The sequence below is a fragment of the Melanostigma gelatinosum genome (assembly GCF_949748355.1).
Source record: "Melanostigma gelatinosum genome assembly, chromosome: 14".
Classification (NCBI taxonomy): Eukaryota; Metazoa; Chordata; class Actinopteri; order Perciformes; family Zoarcidae; genus Melanostigma; species Melanostigma gelatinosum.
Window position 1 is genome coordinate 24018332 of NC_136647.1, and position 21584 is coordinate 24039915.

Consider the following 21584-nt stretch of genomic DNA (forward strand, 5'->3'; position numbering starts at 1 on the left):
CCTACTCTTAAATGTGGTGAGTGTGTCTGCCCCCCGGACTGAAACCAAAAGCTGGTTCCAGAGAAGAGGTGCTTGATAACTGAAAGCTCTCGCTCCCGTCCTACTTTTTAAGACTCTAGGAACCACAAGTAACCCTGAATTTAGGGAGCGCAGCTCTCTCGTCTGGTAATATGGTAAGCGCCTTTAGATATGATGGTGCCAGACCAATTCGGGCTTTGTAGGTGAGGAGAAGGATTATAAATTGAATTCTTGATTCTACAGGGAGCCAGTGCAGAGAAGCTAATGGAGTAATATGATCTCTTAGTTTTTGTCATTACACATGCTGTAGCATTCTGGATCAACTGGAGAGATTTATTCACACACCACTGATGGCCGGTGCTACCCATGCAAGGTGCCACCTGCCCATCACCAATTCACTTTGGTGATGTGTCTTTCCCAAGGACAATGGACATGGACTGGAAGAGCCAGGGATCGAACTGCTGATCTTGCGATTGGAAGGCGACCAACTCTGAGTTACAGCCGCTTTCATTTAGCCTGGAAGAACATAAGTACACAGGAAATATGAAGAGTCATATTTACTGGTTTCCCTCAGTGATGAGTTGTGCTTCTCCTGCCAAATTAGACAGAAACAATAACTGTATATGCACTCATAGCACACTGCTTCGGGCCTTTGTATGCAGAGAGCTGGAGAGATGAAACACGTTTTACATAATTTCATTCAGTCGCGTGAGGCTGATCATTCCTGAATGTCGGGTTTGATGAGTTGTATCATTTTCTGGGTTATTTAATAAAGACAGTCACAATTTCAAACCGTACAGACGTCAAATGCATTCCGCCGGTATAAATCGATCCTGCGCTTATGAACAGGACACAGAACAGTTTGTTAAAGAGGTAACGGGCTACAGAGAGAAACACCTCTACAACTGTGTGTCTTTATTAGTATTATTAGTTACTGTTATTAAGTGTAGTGATCGTGTGTAGACAAACTTCTCAAAAGTCTCTCCAGCTGTTAAAGCCGCCTAACAGCTGAGATCAGACGTCGCGTGACACGACTGAGGAAAGGACGTCTCATATCTCTTAAAATATATTTCCTCGTTTCCTCTCTCCTCATATGGTTTCTTTGAGTCTCTACATACATCCCTGGTGGGAGGGACTACGACACAAGGAAAGGACGCAAGTGAGGGAAACCGATGCAATTAAGAGACTTGGGATGTCCAAGATAACAAACATGAAGTTGTGATTTTCTATTCATATGATTTTGTTTCAATGCACCAACTCAAAAGTAACTAATCGCATCAATAAGTCAACAAATGACAATACAATTAAAAAGATTGTTTTATTAACAGATTAGAAACACAAAATAGTTTGGATCTCCCATTCATGACCTTTTGTTTTGCTGCAAACACAGAAGCACACAGCCGACCCAAAGTCCTGATCCAAGTCCCCGAACCCCCCCCCACACACACACACACACACACATTAATGGAAACGGAACCAACATCCGGGCAAGAATCTGCACCACAGGGTATGTCGACGTAAAGAACAATGAGGACACCACCTCCAAGTTTAGCAGCTCATGACACTTTGAAAACATTGAGGTTGACCACCGTCCGACACACATTCAAGCTTCTTAAAAAGGTTGTAATGGCAACATTAGAAAAAACAATTCAGTCATTTTAGTTTATCCAGCTAGATAGATAGAGATATATAGGTGTTGTGATGCGAACATATCTTCGTGGAAGAACGTTTGGCACAATGGAGATTTAAAGGAGGGGTGTGCATTTATTTTATATTTCTCTCCATTCTTTAGTTTTTATTTCTTGATGAATACTCTCTCTGGCCACTTTATATACACTCTTAACACAAATAGCTGATCAGCCAATCACATGGCAGCAACTCAATGCATTTAGGCCTCTAGACGTGGTGAAGAGAACTGGCTGAAGCTCAAAGCGAGCATCAGAATGGGGAAGAAAGGGGATTTAAGTGACTTTGAACATGGCCTGGTTGTTGGTGCCAGACGGGCTGGTCTGAGTATTTCAAACTGCTGATCCTCTGGGACTTTCACGCACAATCATCTCTTGGGTTTACAGAGAACGGTCCGAAAAAGAGACGATATCCAGTGAGCGGCAGTTGTTTGGACGAAAATGCCTTGTTGAGGTCAGAGGAGAATGGGCAGAGTGGATGGAGATGATAGAAAGGAAACTAACTCAAATAACCACTCGTTACAACCAAGGTATGCAGAACACCATCTCTGAGCGCACAACATGCGGAACCTTGAAGCAGATTGGCTACAGCAGCAGAAGACCACACCGGGTGTCAGTCCTGTCAGCTAACATGAAACTGAGGCTAAAGGCTCACCAACATGTGACAACAGAAGATTGGCAAAACGGTCTGAGTCTTGATTGCAGCTCTGACATTGAGATGGTAGGGTCAGAATTTGGCATAAACATGAAAGCATGGATCCATCCTGCCTTGTATCAACTGTTCAGGCTGGTGGTGTAATTGTGGGCGGGGGGATATTTTCTTGGCACACTTTGGGCCCCTTAGTACCAATTGAGCATCGTTTAAACGCCACGGCCTACCTGAGTGTTGTTGCTGACCGTGTCCATCCCTTTATTACCAGTGTACCCATCTTCTGATGCTACTTCCAGCAGGATAGTGCACCATGTCACACAGCTCAAATAGTCTCAAACTGCTTTCTTGAACATGACAATGAGTTCACTGTACTCCACATCTCAATCCAATAGAGCACCTTTGGGATGTGGTAGAACGGGAGTTATCATGATTCAAGCAATAATTAGAGCATTAAACTCAACATGAACTACAGGGGGCGAGTAATGCGGGACGTTTCACTCTAGGATACTAGCTGTCGTTCTCTATAGTTCACGTTAGTAGAGGCTGCTGCTTGTAAAAGCCAGTAATCATAGTATGACCTCCCATTATACTAACAATATTTATGATAGATTTGTAGTTAATATTGTGATTCATCAGATTAAAGATGCTTTTTATTCAAATGAACTGACTGTACATCCAATAGTATTAAATACACCATTTGTAAATTAAGTGCTTCCACTTTTTGTCATGGTTTACATGACAAAAAGCATAACTGCAAACTGTGGCCAAATCCATTCTGGATTGGGATCCATTGAGGATCCTCTGAAGAACACCCTGTGTTGTGATGAAGACCGTTTAGTGGTGCTCTTCGTGTTAGGACAAATACTAACCTCACAACAACACAGTGTGGTCGATAATTCAGTGCATAAGACAAAGTTCATGTCCAAACCAGACTATAACAGAACTCGGCCTGGTCAAGTTTCCATATAGTTAGAATGTGGCAGAGTGCTGCATACACCTCCCTCTCCATCAGCATGGATGATCTTCTGTTTGACGTGAGAAGGTATTTTGTCTGGACCTGCATCTATAATCTTGGGCTTTATTTTGTTGAACTGCTTCTTCATGGTGTTTATGTGTCCGTTGCTTATAGAATCCATGAAAGACAAAAGAGATGAACAGCGCAGAAGAGGAAGGGGGGGAATGAGTAATCGCCAATCCTTATCCAATCAGCTTCCAGCAGTTCAATAAACAAGGACATAAAGACCAAATTAAAGAAAAACCAAACAGAAAAAAACTGAGTGAGAAAGAACTCAAATTTATACACAATCAATAAATAGTGATTTTTGTTTTTCATCCAGTTCCAGCTGTTATAATTCATCGCCGATGTGGTTTTCAGGTTGGGCCTCCTCCGTTGGTCCTGGAAATGAGGGCAGAGAAGGAAACGAATACTGTGGGTGTGTATGTGGGATTACCGGTACATCAACTCACTTCATTAGTGCAGAAGAGCATACGCTCTCTGTAGAGCATATGTTCCCGCTCTACACTGTTTTGCACAATTATTAGGCAAGTTGTATTTTTGAGGATTCATTTTATTATTAAACAACTACAGTGCTCTCGGTCAATCCAAAATGTTAATAAACCTCAAACCTGAATATTTAAGTAAGTAAAAGTGAGGTTTTGGCTTTCTCAGGAGAACATCTATGTGTGCACAATGATCATGCAACTAAATGAAAATGTTCCCATCTCACTTGTCTATTTATCTATTAAAGTGAGAATAATAAACAACTCAATTTATAAATAAACATTTGACATAAAATAAATTTAAAAAAAATAAATAAAAAGACCTTTTCGGGTTGAAGATGGACTCAAAATCAACTCCCAAACCTGCCAGTTTTTAGAAGACACTTTCTTAAAGCAGTGGTACAGGAAAAAGTCTTAAACCCTTAAATGGCAGATTTACGGTGAAGGAAAACAGTACACCTCTCTGAACAGTGTCTGGGAGGCTGCTGCTGCACAAAAAGTTGATCGTTAACTGATCAAGAAAGTGACAGAATCCATGAATGAAGGCTTATTACTGTTATTGAAAAGAAGGGTGCTTTCATTGGTCACTGGTACCAATTGGTTTCATTGGTATGAAGCATGAAAAGATGTACGAAGATATTATATTCGCGGTTAGCATTTCCCCAGTGGCGGTAATGTTAAAATTAGCTTAGAAGCTAGCGAGTCGGACATGTTATGATGTTCAGAGAAGACGACAACTTTAGTACTGTTAAAAGCGTCTTGCCGTTCAATGGGGACACCTGCGGCTTATAGACAAGTGCGATACACACACACACACACACACACACACACAGGTGCGCTCTATAGTCCGGAAAGTACGGTATATGAAGAGTATTTGTTTTTCTTAACCAAAGACGATAAAATTCAAGTGGAACCGCCAGAGTTGCTGAACAGATTAACTTATTTACTGATAAAAATCAATCCCTCAGGTTCACCCAGGGAAAAACGAGTAACCGGTAAAGCAGATTCTACACGTGAGAAAAATAACCACATGTTGTCAGAGTTGGTCCCTAGAGGATGAATGAGCTAATTGCTGTACCTCACCAGGGGTCTCACTTATAAACGATGCGTACGCACACAACGGGGTCTGAAATAGGCGTACGCCACGTCCCACACATACTTGATCTATAAAAACAAACTTGACGGGAGAACATGATCATCTGCACGAAAACTCTGACCCATGCGTACGAACATTTTGGAGACGCAGATGGTGACATTAGGGTGTGAGTTTCCTCCCCCCAAAAACTATGCGTTCACCAAACTGTCTATTTTATCTTTGTTCGTATCCACGAAGCGAACCCTTTTAATCCTGCAGAAGTGAAGAAGCAAGACTTCGTCAGAAAGAGAGAGCGAGAACTTCCACTCTCCACCAAACGCCTCGTCTGCTACGGCCATAAGGACGCGAAACTCCCTTATCCAGACGACAGCGATTCTCTCCTACCGAGAGAACACCTTCCGCGGCCCGCAGCCGTGCTTGCCTGAACCCACTGAAGCTCAGAAGAACCCCCCTCAATCACCACGATTGCATCGTACCGTAAGGCGAAATAGAGTCTGGGCAGAGTTAGAGTTTCATTTGTGTTTATGTTATCTTGTTTATGTGCTTAAAGTACTGTTCATTTTTATAACGTGGTGTATGCTAAATAATCGCCGACAAACGATCGCTGAGATGGTTGGGATGGTGGAGAAGCTAGTGTATTTCATGCTGCCGTGATCTGTGTTGGTCGAAGCTGCTTCTCATCAGTTCAGGAGGTCAGAACCGCCGGCTGAGACAAAGAGTCGCTGTTCTTGCTCCCCTAGCTGAGCGCGCAACCTTCCGTACTCCCGCGCGGCGTGCTCATGAATGTATAGTTGTTGTTAGTTTAGATATTAGTTGACTAGATCATTACTATTAGAACGTAATAAACTGTTGTATTTTAAAGAGCAGCTGTCTGATTACTTTGTGCATGCATCGTGATAATAGCTGTATATGTGGTCTGTGTTAATTTGCATGACAGAACTTTTAGGACTGATAAGACTGAGAGGCCTGTAAATGAAAGATCTAGGAGTAAACAAGTGTTCGTCTCTGATCAGCAACTCATGTTTATGCATCAACATTCATAAGGTGCTTTGCATTGACCATATATGCTGTGTAGAGGCCGGGATGTGAGGCTGAACCAGCTGTGCACATTTACAGGTTGATTTGGGATTTAGAAAAGGAAATAGCTCACTGGCAAGCGTACGCATGGTTTTATAAATCGGAACATGCTTTGGCATCGGTGCATTTCCTCTTTTGAACGTACGCAAACATTTAGTGTGGAGCCTACGCACTGTTGTATAAAGGGGACACTGACTGACTGACTGACTGACTGACTAATGTTCCATTTGTGTCAGCGAGGAGTTCATTCTGTTCAGAGGAGATTTCTAAGCCTGCAGTTGAATGTTTTGGACCACATTGAATGTTTTTCAATGATTTTGTCCACCCCTTAAAGTTCTCCGGCATCATCAGCAACAGGTTTGGCAGACCGACCTGTAGTTGTAGTTTCTTCTGTGGGCTGTGATTGGCTGTCAGAGTCTGTGTGTGCAGTGCTCTCTTCAGTGGGAGGGGCTTCGCCCGGCTGCACCGCCTCTGGGTTTTCTAGAATTTATGAAACGATACATGAGAAGTTATTTTAAGCCTTATTACAGCTCATACATGGAAACAATAACCAGCCAGACGAGAGTTCTGCTGTTGGACCCACCTGTTGCGTCGGTGCTCTCCTCTGTAGGGGGGATGACTTTTTCCTCGGCTGTTGTGTTGTTGGCCTTGCTGCTTTTATCAGAGCTGGTGCCGTTCTTGGCTTTGGCTTTAGCTTTGGGCTTAGCAAACTTGGCCTTGTTGAGTAAGTAGTTCACCTCTCGGTCCAGAAGAGTCAGCTTGGACTCTATGTCTTTGGACAACAGGATCGGCCGCTCTATTGGAGAGATTTTCTCCTGCTCTGCTACCGTCTCATTCTTCCACATCTGGAGAAGACAGAGACAATTTGACACCTGAAGGTTAGTTTACTCGATACAAGGAGAACTACCCGCCTGTGGAGACTGTTCTAAATGTATTCTGTGGCCCTGGAAGGACCTTTTTAAAGTACGAAAGATAAAAAAATATATATATAAAAAAAAAAAAGAAGAAGAAGAAAAAAAAAAAAAGAAAGTGTCCAACCTTAAAACCTTAATTAAAAGTGTCCAACCTTAAAACCCAGCCCAGTGTTGCAAACTCTTTCCAATGAAAGTAGTTGGCAGCACTTAGCAAAAGTAGATAAATCTAGCAAGAGAAACGCAGAATGAAAAGAGTAGTCTGGTTTATTACAGTCCTGTGACAGTCACAGGATTTGTTTCTTTCCCCCCCCCCCCACAGCATTTGATTCAGATTGCCGTCTGGATGTAAAACAAATTTAAACAAATGACTAAATGTTTTTCAGGAGGACAATAATGTGTAACATTATGATCTGGCATCATAGAGTTTTAGCAGTGAGGCCATTTACCAGCCGAAGAGGACCTAAAGAAAGTCAATAGTAAGATGCATTATGGGAAATGAGCATTTGACCCATTCTAGAAACTTAGTCAGGGCTTCCCCTGCTGCTTCAATTTGGACTATTCTGTTCCATTTCTCCCCTAACTTTATTGAAAAGTGATACTGAAGTTTGCGCAGTACCCTTTTAAGGAAACGGAACTATCCGTAGTAGTATGATGACAGCATGTCAACATTCACACATTCACCACCTACCGTTGTTTCGTTGATCACTTTTTCTAACGTATTCAGCTCAACTTCAGTAAAGATTTGGTCATCCTCTGGGATCAGTTTGGCACTCCTTTAAAAGAAAAAGAAAAATTAGTCAACACAAAAATACTGCGCTCACATCTCACCCCCTTCCTTTCAGCTCTCACCTCAAGAAGAAGCTGGAAGTGTTGAGCATGCTGTCCAGGGCGGCCAGGCGGTCTGGCCACTTGCGTCGCTCCTCTACCCTGAAAAACATGTCCTTGCACAGGCTTTTGAGCTGAGACAACTTCTCTCTTAGCTGCTTGGTGGTGGCCGCGTAGCCATCCTCGTCCATCCACTCCGACGCCTCGCTCAGCTTGGAGGAGAGCTGCTCCTTGTCCTCCTCAGACACCACCAGCTGGTAATCCTCCTGGTACAGCTTATCCTGGAGGAAGAACCAAAGTATTGTGTGCGAGATCTTTTCTCTCTAGCCTACTTCCTGACTACACTGGCTGGATCTTTACATTAAAGGATTTAACATCTGGGATTGATGTTGGCTAGGCTGCACTGGCAACTACAATGTTGCTCACCTGTGTCTCAAATATAAACGCTTCCAGACTGTTCAGTGACTTCTCCCTTTCCTGTTTGGCCAGGTCTCTGTCTGTCAAATCCTGCAGCCTGAAAAGATACAAAGAATTGTCTGTCTAAAACGGTGAACCGAAAAAACACGAGAGCTGACAGTAATAGAAATCGCTGCTTTACTTCTTCTTAGAGGAAGTGACATCATCTGCCGTGGGGTTCAGGATGTCGTTGATGACGAGTTCCACCAAGATGTCTTCAGCAATCTTGCTCTTTTTTTGAGGTTTTGCATTTTTCTCTGCATCCTTCTCTGCCTCAGCATTCTCAGATTTCTCTCCATCCTCATCCTTTACCAACAGACATGTGGTTACTTTCAACACCAAGTCGGTTATTATTTTTTAATATAGATTTACCCCAAGTGCTGTGGAGACCCACCCCACAGACAGTCTAATGATGAATTCACATCAAAGGTATTCTCAGGCCATGTCCACACAGTTTCCATTTGAAAACTCATATGTTTTGCTACGTTTACACCGAGCGTCCACACTACACCGCCGTTTCTGAGCACCGAAAACGGAGGAGTTTGAAAACGCTGCCGAAGACGGATAAGTTTGAAAACGATGACGCCCACACACATGTTCGCTACTTGATTGGTTCTTAGCAGTCATGACGCGTCCTTCCCTGATTCGTCACACCCCTATCACGTGACCGTTTCCCGGAAAATCATGAACAGCAGCACTGATTACCGATCGACTACCAGGTTAATTTAACATGGACAACTGATTACAGGTGTTGCTGACCTTGTTGTCTTTACTAGCAGCTGTTGTCTAGTTTAAGTCATTTTTGTGGAGGAAGCAGCCATTCTTGGAGCGACTAGTGAGCGGCGTGACCAGCGGTGTTATCAGACCTACGGAGAGGACGTCTGAAGTCACGGTTAGCAGCTTTAGGGAGGGTGATGGACACAGAACGGAGGACTTCCCTGTCCTTATTAATGCCAATTGTGTTCTGCACAACTATTGTGAAGTCTGCAGACAAAAAGTAAAGGAACAAAAGCCGTAATTGTTCTCCAGTAGGACAGATACTTCAGCCACCAGCAGAGCTACGAGTGAGAACAGACAACGAAACCAAGAGGGAACGAGTGAGAGACGTGTGTTGACCACATTTATGGATCCATAATCTAGTAAACCTTTATGTGCAAGCGCTCATTTTAAAGTAAGTTTGATGTGTGAGAGATAGATAGCGCAAGACCCGCAGCGCTGTAACCAAGACTTCTAAAACTTTCCACGAAATGTGTGTTTGAGTTTATAGAGGACGATTTTAGAGGAAGATCTTCAGTATCAAACACGACCTTTCATTAAAGACTACTTTATTACTCGGCCGTATTTTTTTAAACTAAGCAACCAATCTACTTCCTGTTTACACCACCACCCACCCACATGCCCTGTGTATGTGAAGAGTAATGTGATATTTGTTTTCAGGCGTTTTAGTCTGGACTGAGATAGTTTTTGTTTTAAAACTTGTCGTAGTATTTATGTAGCCTCAGAGAGAGGATGTGTAACAGACCTTACCTTGGCATCAGTCTTGCTTCCTGCCTCCTCTGTCTTCTCCTGACTTTTCTCTTCACCTACACTTTTCTCTTCATCTTCCTGCTTCTCTTTGGCAGCCTTGTCCTTCTCGACCTCGTCCTTCCTGTCCTCTTCCTTGCCGTCCTTTCCAGACTCTGGAAGCACTTCCTCCTCGTCCTGGACACAGGAAACAATGTTAGCTACAATGTCAGGCCGGGCACATCTGAGCATCATCAATATGTTGTCAAACCTAGGTGCAGCAGTGTGAAATCGGTGTATGGTTAATAAAACATACCCCTGAGCCTGCCTAACTGATACAGAGCTACAATTACCTGGACAGGTTCAGTTACATTTGAGGCGGGTTCTGACGATCCTCCTCCAAACAAGGTGGAAATGGTGTTACCCAGTTCTGAAGGAGAGCAAAGTGCAGGCTCAGTTAGTCAGTAATAATGAGTCCTATGAACTAAAAGACAGGCTGTAGAACTACACGAGTCAGTAATCACATTACATGTGAAACATGTAGCACTTTCAAAGTGTTACTCCTGAATAATGTTCTAAAAGCTGCTACAAAGCAGTCATCTCAGTTGAGCAGTACACTCCTGGCCAAAAGTTTTGAGAATGACAAATATATCTGCTGCCTCAGTTTTTATGATGGCAATTTGCATATACTCCAGAATGTTATGAAGAGTGATCAGATGAACTGCTAGTAAGATTGCACCTAAATCAACCATTTATCGGAACATCAAGAACTTCAAGGAGAGAGGTTCAATTGTTGTGAAGAAGGCTTCAGGGCGCCCAACAAGTCCAGTAAGCACCAGGACGCCTCATAAAGTTGATTCAGGTGCGGGATCGGGGCACCACCAGCGCAGAGCTTGCTCAGTAATGGCAGCAGGCAAGTGCGAGTGAATCTGTACGCACAGTGAGGCGAAGACTTTTGGGGGATGGCCTGGTGTCAAGAAGGGCAGCAAAGAAGCCACTTCTCTCCAGGAAAAACATCAGGGACAGACTGATATTCTGCAAAAGGTACAGGGATTGGACTGCTGGGGACAAGTCATTTTCTCTGATGAATCCCCTTTCCAATTGTTTGGGGCATCCAGAAAAATTCCTGTGTGGGGTTGCTTCTCAGCCAAGGGAGTGGGCTCACTCACAATTTTGCCTAAGAACACAGCCATGAATAAAGAATCGTACCAAAACATGCTGCGAGAGCAACTTCTCCCATCCATCCAAGAACAGTTTGGTGATGGACAATGCCTTTTCCAGCATGATAGAGCACCTTGCCATAAGGCAAAAGTGATAACTAAGTGGCTCGGGGAACAAAACATCGACATTTTGGGTCCATGGCCAGGAAACTCCCCAGACCTTAATCCCATTGAGAATTTGTGGTCAATCTTCAAGAGGCAGGTGGACAAACAAACCCACAAATTCTGACAAACTCCAAGCATTGATTTTGCAAGAATGGGCCATCAGTCAGGATGTGGCCCAGAAGTTAATTGACAGTATGCCAGGGCAAATTGCAGAGGTCTTTAAAAAGAAGGGTCAACACGTAAAAATATTGACTCTTTGCATAAACGTAATGTAATTGTCATGAAGGCCTTTGACACTCATGAAATGCTTGTAATTATACCATAGTAACATCGGACAAAAATATCTAAAAACACTGAAGCAGCAAACTTTGTGAAAACCAATACTTCTGGCCAAGGCTGTGCTGTCCTGATGTGTGCGGAGGTGTATGTGCGTATTTATATTCAAAGTAAACACAAAGGACGGCCGTGTGTAGCGGCACTGCGCTGACACATCACATCAGTGTCATGCTGATTTACATACACCTACTGTCAATTTACAGTTGAAGTACTCATTAAGTGCTTAGCATTTGCACCAAGTATGTCGTACTTAACTCCCTTTGCGCTGATCTCATATACATATACACACACACACAGACACACGCATATATACACGCACACAACCGGTCTGAAGTGCTGCTCTTCTAACACTGGTCATAGATTTTTGATTTTACAAAACCCACTAGTTAATGTTGATTCCTCTTTCTCCTCCACAATAGTTTCAAACACGGACTCCACCTGTGGATGACAACAATAATATTAAACTCTTCATTGATACAAATGAAAATGTTTTGATTGTGCGATTATTCAAGTTTATTAATGAAAGAAAAAAAATTATTAGATTTGACATGTGTCCCTCCTTTATACCTGAGCTAGAGCCTGGTGCTTCTTGTACAGCCATTATTTCATGCTGTTTGTGTGTGTGTAAGTGTGACATGTCTATAATCACACATGCATGTATTGTTTGGAGGTCTGACATACCAGAAGGTAAAAACACTGAAATGCTGAGCCCTCACAACAAATAGGAGCTACCGGACCAGTTACAGGTTTAGTAGAGTGACTGTGTGACTAGGGCTGCACAATTATGGCCAAAATCATAGTCGCGATTATTTTGATCAATATTGCGATCATGATTATTCATTAATTTTAGGGACAATTAACATCTTTTTATTGCACGGTCACGTTTAAATGAACAAGAACACTGCTTCCACTTCCATTGATGTGCTACATTCTGGCTAATGTACAAATCTTTGCATCAGACTGGTCCTGATCACTGTGCATCTCGTAGAAGGAAAATATAAATAAAATAGTATAAACACTTTTTACCCAAAATGAAATCAACAGATTTCCATGTTGTGCTACATTCCAGCTAATGTACACATCTTTACATCAAAATAAAACTTACACGGTTCTTATTCATCTGAAGCAAAATATAAATAACATTTTTACCCAAAATAAAGGGCTAACTAAACCTAAATATGAGTGTTGCTCACAGTGTTTATTAGACACACGTCTTTGGCCAAATGAAATGAGATTGCATCCGTTATTTGAGCGTGTCTTTGGGAGGTGGATGGATACGCTGTGGCGCTATGCAGGGTCGCTGTTATGGTTTTCTGGGTTGACGTTGGACATGGACGGAGATTCAGTGAGGTAACGTTAGCTTTGGCCTTAATGCATTCGTCGTACTGTGGTTTGTGGTGATTTTTCAGGTGGCTGAACAAGTTAGTTGTATTGCTATGGTGCGCAGACACAACTCTAACGCACTCTGTCATATGATTTGTTCTTGGTTAACATCACTTTGCCTAAATCCAAAAAACTTCCAGACAACGGACGATGATCCTTTTCATGGGGCTAGCTCCTCGCCTTCTGTTCCTGACATTTGATTTAGCTTTCACACGACACCCGTGACCGTCTGCTCTGTTGTCTGTCTCTCTACTAATAGCCGCGTCTGCAGGGTGCGCGCATGACACCTCCCATCTCGTTCGCCCCCTGGTGGTCGGCTGACTGTTCGTTGAGGAAGCGCTTGATTTGATATGTAGCAGAGCACGCATTTTAAACGTCAATATCGCTGACGATCATGCTCATTTAATCGTGGCAGCCAAAATCGTGATCGCGATTAAAATTCGATTAATTGTGCAGCCCGATGTGTGACTGACCCGATCCAGCAGCAGCACCCCACTTTCATCCATGTTGAAATGGGCTTTGATGCCTTTTGACTCTGCGGCTGTGTGCTTCTGGAAGCTGTCGCCTACTCCAGACAGTTTGACTGTGGTCAGGTTCAAAGAGCCAAACACACTGAAACACAGGCACAGAGGAGAGCAGGGCTTCATTCACATCATGACGGAACAGCGATTGCCAAAAGCAACATGGGAGGACAACACATTTGAAGTAGAATGCTATAACCCATATTAAAACATTTTCTGTACACTTGTTGCTTTTTTATTACTATCCGTTCAGCGAAGTCATTAACACTGCTAACGTAGCTAGCAGCTAACTAACCTGAGGTCGTCCTGACTGAGGAAGCTGAGGTCGCCGTAGTTTATGTGGAAATCAAAGTCAGCATTGTAGCGGTTGAATGTGATGACCTTGCGCTGGGGGTATGGCGCCATCCTCTGGAAGAGGATGCGCTTGTTGTGTTTAAGGCTCTTGATCCCCTCTTCCTCCTCAGTCTCTCGTGTGAACTCCACCTGATGGCGTTATATAACATGGTGTTAACACGGCTTCGATTCAGGATGTATTTTTACATCTAATGTTGTAACTGAACAATGCATCCTATATGGATTTTAGTCCTGTTCAAAAAGAAAAGGCAACAATGTAAAAATGAGGGACAGTACATAAAAAAAATGTAAAAATAAAACCTGCATATCCATCAAAGGGGATGTTATTCAGACTCCAGCAGCCCGAGGCAGTGAAGGACCTGCACTGACCTGGATGGGGAAGACCGCTGCATCTCGCACCAGGAAAGGTTTGACCTTGAAGGCCTTGCTGAGGGCTGCGGCCTGGTACACGGCACCCATGGCTGCTGCCTCGTCTGCGTTGATGTTCTTCCCCAGCTCATCCCTGCACAGACAAATACACCATAACAGTTGCAGCTCCTCAAGCCAACGGAACCTGCTGAGGTAAAACTCAGCTTTCTCCAATTCATCACAAGCCTGTTAATTGCAAAGTAGGTTTTCACATAACAGGTATTTGCTTTGGTGCATAAACAATACACAAAAATAGAAGTCAAGAAACAAATATAGAATAGAAGATTTACAATAAGAATATATAAAAATACTATTAAATATGTACAATATATCGCAAATGAAAGATGCTGAAAGGTGAAGTTATTCTGTGTGCTGACACCTACTTCTCCACAGCTTTGAGCAGCACTTCCTGAACCTTGGGAACACGGGTGGAGCCACCTACTAAAATCACCTGCTCAATTTCATCCTGTTGGCAGAAATAAGAACTCAGATTCCCAGCAGTGATGCAAACATCCATTCATTCGTACTCACTGCTCATCATTTCAAAAATAATTCACATTTCATCTGTCCAAACAGCTTAAGATGCAAATGACCTAAACATGTTTTCTCAAAATAAGTTTTGCTTTCGTGCCACTAATCACTTAATTTACCAATCAAACCACATTTTGTTGTAATGCAGTTCCAGTGCACACAAACTTTTCAAATGACAAAGACAGCTTGTGTCTGGCAGTTAATCTTCTTTACAAAGTAGTTGGCTGCACGACAATACCATATGTATATAGGAGTCCATACACTTTCATTTCTATCCAACTTTCCTGTATCCTACATCTGCAGTGACATCCAGGGATCCCCAAAGTTTCATCTTATCCTGTCATATGGGACAAACAAGCTGCACTGGATGAGACGTCTACTGACAATACTAACCAACTTCATTTCTGCGGTGGCGAGAGCATCCAGCACCGGACCCGGCACTCTTTCAAAGAGATCAGCACACAGCTCTTCAAAATCAGTCCGGGTCACCTTAGCTTTGAAGTCAATGTCATCCAGCAAACCTTCCACCTGAAAACAAAAACATGTTTTCTTTCACTGCATTGGTGCTGCATCCAGGAGCTCCATCTATTAGGAGTCTATCACTGATCTGACTTATCATAGAAATACCAAGAGACTGCAACATTTCAAACAACTTGAAACCAAGGAATTTAAGATTTTGAAAATATTAGTCTTCAAATTTGAAGAACTTTGTTTTCGACGCCCAACAAGCAAGCTGGTGTGAGTGTTGCAGGTTAATGTCCCTGGACTCACCTGGGCCATAAAATCCACATTTGCACTGAGCACCGTCTTGAGCCTCTGAGCCTCTTTGAGAAGCTTGGCCATGGCTCTGTGGTTCTCCCTCACATCCTTCTTGCTCTTCTTCTGTTCGTTGAACAGTTTGGCCAAGTGGTCCCGGAGACGCAGGTCCATCTCAAAGCCCCCCAGTCCACGGTCAAACCTACATCCAGAACAAGAGAGAACACCTTAGACTGAGGACATGTGGTTTGGGGGGGGGGGGGGGGGGTTTCAATCCGCTCAATCAAAAACCACAAGCATTTACCAACTTTTATATTCAAAGACTCAGATACTCAGGTAGGATCAGAAAAAGAAGACAGAATTTCACCATAAAACCCAGGTTCTGTCATAAAACCTGATAATTATTCCTTTACCCTCAACCATCTTTATCCATACATTTATGTGGGTGACTGAGTGTGCGGAGGGGATTTTATCAGCACACCAGCTCCATGTTGAGTGTACTTAAGATTGATGCATCAGTTTTCAGATACTGGTTTTACCTGAGCAAGTAGTACTAAACACTTCCTGGGAAATACATCAGCAGAGTTTGGCTCCTGGGGCAGCGTTTATAAACTCTGATTCTCTTATTCCAACAAGGCAGCACAGGATAACAGAGGACAACGTTGTATTAAATCTTTAGAAATACAACATGTACCCATTATTGTCTTTCATTGAAAAAAAACAAAAAAAACAAACGCATGAACTGTTAACCAGGTCAGTGAATTATACATGCAACATTTCCATCAGGTAGACCGGATCCTAGGTTTAATTACTCAAGCCCCTTTTGCCCACAGACTCAGTACTTTTGCCCTCTGCTTTGGTAATAGAAAAAGTCAGACTTCAAACTGTATCACATCCTAATTGTGAGATTATATTGTATACATTTTACTTAACTGAATAACCCACAGGTCTCGGTGTTGGACTAAGATGAACATGCCTTGTGATACAGGACACTGTCTTACGGACAAATCTGGATTCCTTCCTAATCTTAAATCACACTTTTAGGTTTCTCCCTTCTATTTAACCACTGAAAAATATTGGATTTATATTTTTGTCTATCCATAAACTACATTGTAAAATCTGCTCTGTACAAAAAACTAAACTTGCACAGCACTGCGAGACCAGGCGGTAATGAACACAACCTTATTTCATAAATGCATTTTTCATGTCAGAAGGGTCACCAGTCACCACCTCCTCCTACCTTACTGTTGAAGCTAACAGGAGCTAGCAGCTAAGCAGCAGGGAGCATGAGCCGGCATAGGACAACTTCAGTCTTGTTCGCTTCCAGGACCCTGAAGCGAGCAAGAAAGATTGTAGCCGACCCCTCTCACCCTGGACATAAACCGTTCGTGCCCCTTCCATCTCGCAGGAGGCTGCGGTCCATCAGGACCAAGACCTCATGAACAGTTTTTTCCCTTCTGTAGTCGGGCTCATCGACAAAGCCCGGGACCCCCACTGACTCGGTCATCCCCAAGACAATTTCCTACCGATCTAGTCTCCTGCGAATCCCTTCTATATTTAAATACACTTGACACTTTTACATCACACTTACTTTATACTTGTTTATAGTACTGTTATCAGTTTGTGCACTTTATTATATATTTTAATATGTTTCTATTGTTTAATGTTATGCACCATCTCACTCAACACTACTCAGCCACAATGCTGGACTCACCCGACTCCTCGGATCTGTAACTGGGGCTGGGTCCCAGCCTCCTTGGTTTTGACTGTCTGATAAGTGACGATGGTGGCCGTTGTGCTGCCTGAGCCCATGTCATAAAACATCACATTCTGAAAAGGGAACATCAGACTTTAAGAAATTTGTAGTCACTCAGATGAGCTTGTTTTCCTACACAGTGGCAGATACAGTGGGAATTCTCATCAAGCACTGCTCTACCTAATGGTGAGATATATTTAAGGATAAAGCTGTGGATGTTCTACATTTGTTATAGTCAACAAAACCAACAAAGTGCTAGTCTGTCTCGCAATACTTTCTGACTTCCCTACTCTGTAAAATAGAGAAGTGTGGCATCATATCATTGTGGTCCAACACATGCACAGTAGAATCTGGTCTGCACTTGGAGAGATTAATTTCACGGACGGTTGTAGCCTACTTCATGATATTTAATAAAAGACTACAAATGCTTTCCATCTGAAAATGTTCTATTGCATATCGGCCGCCATCCAGTCGAGCGTACCCAAAGAGCACCTGAGTGGACAGCATCTCTTTAGCTGTAGCCCAGTCTGCTGTGCCCCTCTAGCATCACAGCTTCAGTTACACTGAGAATATGTCATACCACATACAGTAGCTCCAATAAGGTCAGAGAAGGGGTCAAGGGAACAATGATAAGTGAAAACCCATGTCGGGTGCAAGACCGCGGTCTGTTCACTGTAACAGTTGTTAAACTGCAGTTTTCAGGAAGTAAAGTCAGAAAAACCAGACGTGTCTTGGTCGTCATTAGAAGCGCCACTTCACAACAACCTGCGCTCTGCTCCGCTTTTTTTCTCAAACATCTCCGCGACTCATTGAGTGGCATAATAATCGCGCGACACAACAAATCAATAATGAAATTTGATAATCGATAATGAAAACTATTTTAATAATCGATTATTATCAATAAAATCGATTTGTTGTTGCAGCCCTAACCTGCATATGGGATTTGTTAATAATAAAATAAATATAGAATATCACCAGGATTATTCTTAACATGTCTTTGGGAAGAATGCTGGAAGTGCACCTTAACAGTGTTGTCAATGTCTTTCCTCCTGAACACCCCATAGTTCAAGGCCACAGCTGTGTTGTCGTTGATGAGTTGAAGGACATTTACACCTCCCATCCGTGCAGACTGCAGGACTGCCCTGCGCTCTGCCTGGTTGAAAAAGGCGGGGACGGTGATCACTGCATCTTTGATTGGTTGTTCTGTGATCAGGATAAGGAAGAACTTAATAGATGCTTCACATATTCAAACATTCAGTGATACATCTTCAGAGAGCAAACTGACCTGCGAAGTCCTGAGCGAGTCCACGAGAATAATTGAGCAGCATCCCGAGGAGCTCCTCAGGTGTGAACTGCATTTTTCTGGCAGAACAAACCACACAGAGCCAGATTAGATGACCCAGTCCCAACCACAATCTATTGATAACGTTTTGCAGGTGCTGCTCTGACAACTGCTATCGTAACTCTAAACGCTACAGTGCCTGAATACTATAGGGAGTTCTACTGTATACACCATGTAGAAACTAAATGACAGACACACCACCCATATGACTTCTGAGGTCAGGGGTTACCATGCAAATTATTTTACAGTAACAGACAAATGATTTCAGATAGCATGTATCGCATGATGGGAAACGGAGTAAAGAGACTTACTCTGAGTTCTTAAAGTAGACTGTGCCTCTCACTGGGTCTTCCAGTAGTTGGTGCTCAGGAAAACGTTTCTGGTAGAGCGCCACCTGGAGGTTATCGTGCTTTTTGCCCAGGAGGCCTTGGAGGTGTCTATAAACAGTTTTGGGGTTCTTCACAGACTGAAACATATGCAATATGTGAACATTAATAGCATACAAGGACAAGATAGTTAAAATTCAACTGTGGAACTATGAGACAGCGTAAAGGATATTCATGGAATTACACAGATATTCCATCAAACTCTATTCCGGACATTTGAGAAGAAGTCATACCACTCCCAGGGCACTGTCTCCCAAAAGTCTTTCATCTTCCTTCAGACATACGGTTGTGGGTGTTTTCCTCCTTGACTCCCTAAATAAAAACACATCAGACATTGTGTTGCGCTCCGAAACGTACTTTCACTCTGTATTCACATGGAAATAGAAAACTTGGGTGTCGGCAAGCCAGGTGTGTACGCTCACTGTACCATGATCACGGCAAACACTCAGTGACACTCACTTGTTGAGAACAATCTCCATCGGCACACCAGGTTTCACGATCGCTACTTTCATCCACTCACTGCCCAGGTCAACGGACATGACGGCTACAGCCACTGCAGACACAAAATTACATGAAGACACCAACAACCCCACAGGTACAGAAGAACTGCATTATGGATCCGGCTTATCCATTTCCAAACACTGATCGATAACGGCTGTATGAAGTGTGACAGTGTTGTAAAACTAGACTGGTGCTTAATGCTCTGTGTGTTTTTACCAGCGCCGATCACCACTACGACCAGGGCTTCATGTTAGGGAAATATGTTGATGGATCACATTACCTGTGTTAGAGGGCAACATCGCCAGAACAAGGCCAAAGAGAACAAGTGGCGCCAGCTTCCTTTCCAGCATGATGAGCTGTATGATGACCAGATCAAACATTATAATCAACTGAATCCCTACATGTGTGACAACCTCATCACACACCACCATCAATCCAGAACACCTTTAATCCCCAGCTCTTCTTTGTCCTTCCACCTGCACTGTAGAGACGCCTTTTGTCCAGTCTTGTTGTTGGAATGCTGTTAAGCATTCCAACTATTGTTATCCTGTTTCTTTATTGTTGGAATGCTGTTAAGCTTTTTGCAATTTTCTTTTGAATGGGATCTCTATGGAGAAAATCTTCAAATCCTGTTATACTTCAACTTTCAAAGCCTTCTTCTTCCTCATACTTTCAGCTACAGACACCATAGTTAGACATTTCAACTAGAAGGTTTTTCAGCAGTGCAGTTTAAATGCTTTCGGGCTTCAACATTTTTCAGACAGATAGTCTCCCATTTCTTAATTTTCAGCAATTTTTTCACAATTAATTTCAGCTTTCAGCATTCCAACGCATTTTCAGCAGGAAATGCATTTTCTAGTTGTACTTGTCACTCATTATGTGGGGCAGGTGCAACCCCAAAGAGGAACATTGATAAGCCAAACCTGCCCTTTTTGCTAACTTCACATAGTATATCTACATCAGTCTTTTGATAAATGCCATACATTGCTTCGGTTTCCTTGTAGTTCTTCAGTGCTAATATGGCTGATCACTGTAACCTAAAGCAGTGCCACTGACAGGTAGTGCCATTGACTTTGCCGAAGGATATTCAAAGCAGTTAATGCACCTGATCCCACCCACACAATAAGTGTAGACAGTTCCAAACACGTGGCCTTAACATCATTCACAAGCTCTGATGTTGTCTAAAGCTTTAATATCTGCAATGACCCACTCTGCACTCACAGGGAAGTATGGGTTTCATTTTCAAAGCTGCAGATGTATCCTGTAGCAAGAGCTTGAGATTCAGTACCGTGACATCAAAACCAGAACATTGTGTGTTTCAGGGAGAAACTTCTGTTCGCCCAGGTGACTGTGACGCATGAATGCAAAATGGATGAAATGAAAGTCTCACTGGAATAAAACTAAATGTAAAAACACTCCAGTCTTTAGCTTATGGACATCACTTGGATGAAGTGGCTGGTTGTAGGAGAAGCTGCTGATGTATTAGCTAGAACGTTACAGCCACGTTGGATACAATGATTAGTATTTATCGTTCAACCTTAAACGGTTCAAAAACGCAATGGGACAATGTGGACCTTCTCTGTACCTTTCCAGATAAAAGCTAGCAGTACTAGTTGGAAGAACTAGCACAACATAAGTTGACAGCTACTGTTAGCTAGCTCACTGTCTGACAACCATCAATATGTAAGCACGAGTGACACACTGAGCTGTGGCAGGAACTCAACTCACCGTACTACCCGACCACAAATACAAGTGTTGACTGTGCTTCTCCGAGCGGTTCTGAGGTTCGTTTCCTGGTCTTGCCTTGATTCAGAGCCTCTTTGTGTCACACTTTACCGTTTTCCGCTCCTCTTATCACCGGTTCGCTCTCAACTACCGGGCCCGGAATGCGGCGTCACCTCATTGGATACACTGATGCCGCTGCGCTGGGAGAAAAACTATTGTCACGCTAACAACAACCAAACATACTGTTTCCGGTTAGCATTTAAGTGCAAAACGCAACGTAGCCTAACAGACAGGTATTGCAACTAACTGTTATAGCTATTTTTGACCGGGCACTAATTCAAAATGAATAACAGTAAATGAGGATCCAATTAACTATGCAATGCATTTAAAAATAAAATAATAGCTGTGAATGACATTCTAAAAGTAAAGTTATATTACCCTGTTAGGACCCAATAAATAAAGCTAGCAAAACAAACACAGGGAAAGGTGTACAGTGCGATAACATCGATTCATATCACTTCACAATTACAGCAA

At 42.8% G+C, this 21584-nt stretch overlaps 1 protein-coding gene across 1 annotated transcript; it reads right to left on the reverse strand.

Annotated features, from left to right (window-relative positions):
• Positions 1-1435: 1435 nt before the first annotated feature.
• Positions 1436-21196, reverse strand: hyou1 (hypoxia up-regulated 1). Its single transcript, XM_079282941.1, has 24 exons — positions 21054-21196; positions 19606-19681; positions 19284-19377; positions 19058-19136; positions 18750-18904; positions 18382-18458; positions 18118-18299; positions 17055-17170; positions 15356-15542; positions 14978-15112; positions 14437-14519; positions 14015-14147; positions 13587-13774; positions 13244-13382; positions 11771-11825; positions 10080-10156; positions 9751-9924; positions 8366-8529; positions 8194-8281; positions 7792-8048; positions 7631-7715; positions 6612-6873; positions 6401-6508; positions 1436-3751 (listed from the first exon to the last, which is right to left on the reverse strand). Exons 2-24 carry the CDS (start codon positions 19673-19675, stop codon positions 3702-3704), a joined length of 2958 nt encoding a protein of 985 aa, XP_079139067.1. The 5' UTR covers positions 19676-19681; positions 21054-21196; the 3' UTR covers positions 1436-3701.
• Positions 21197-21584: the final 388 nt, after the last annotated feature.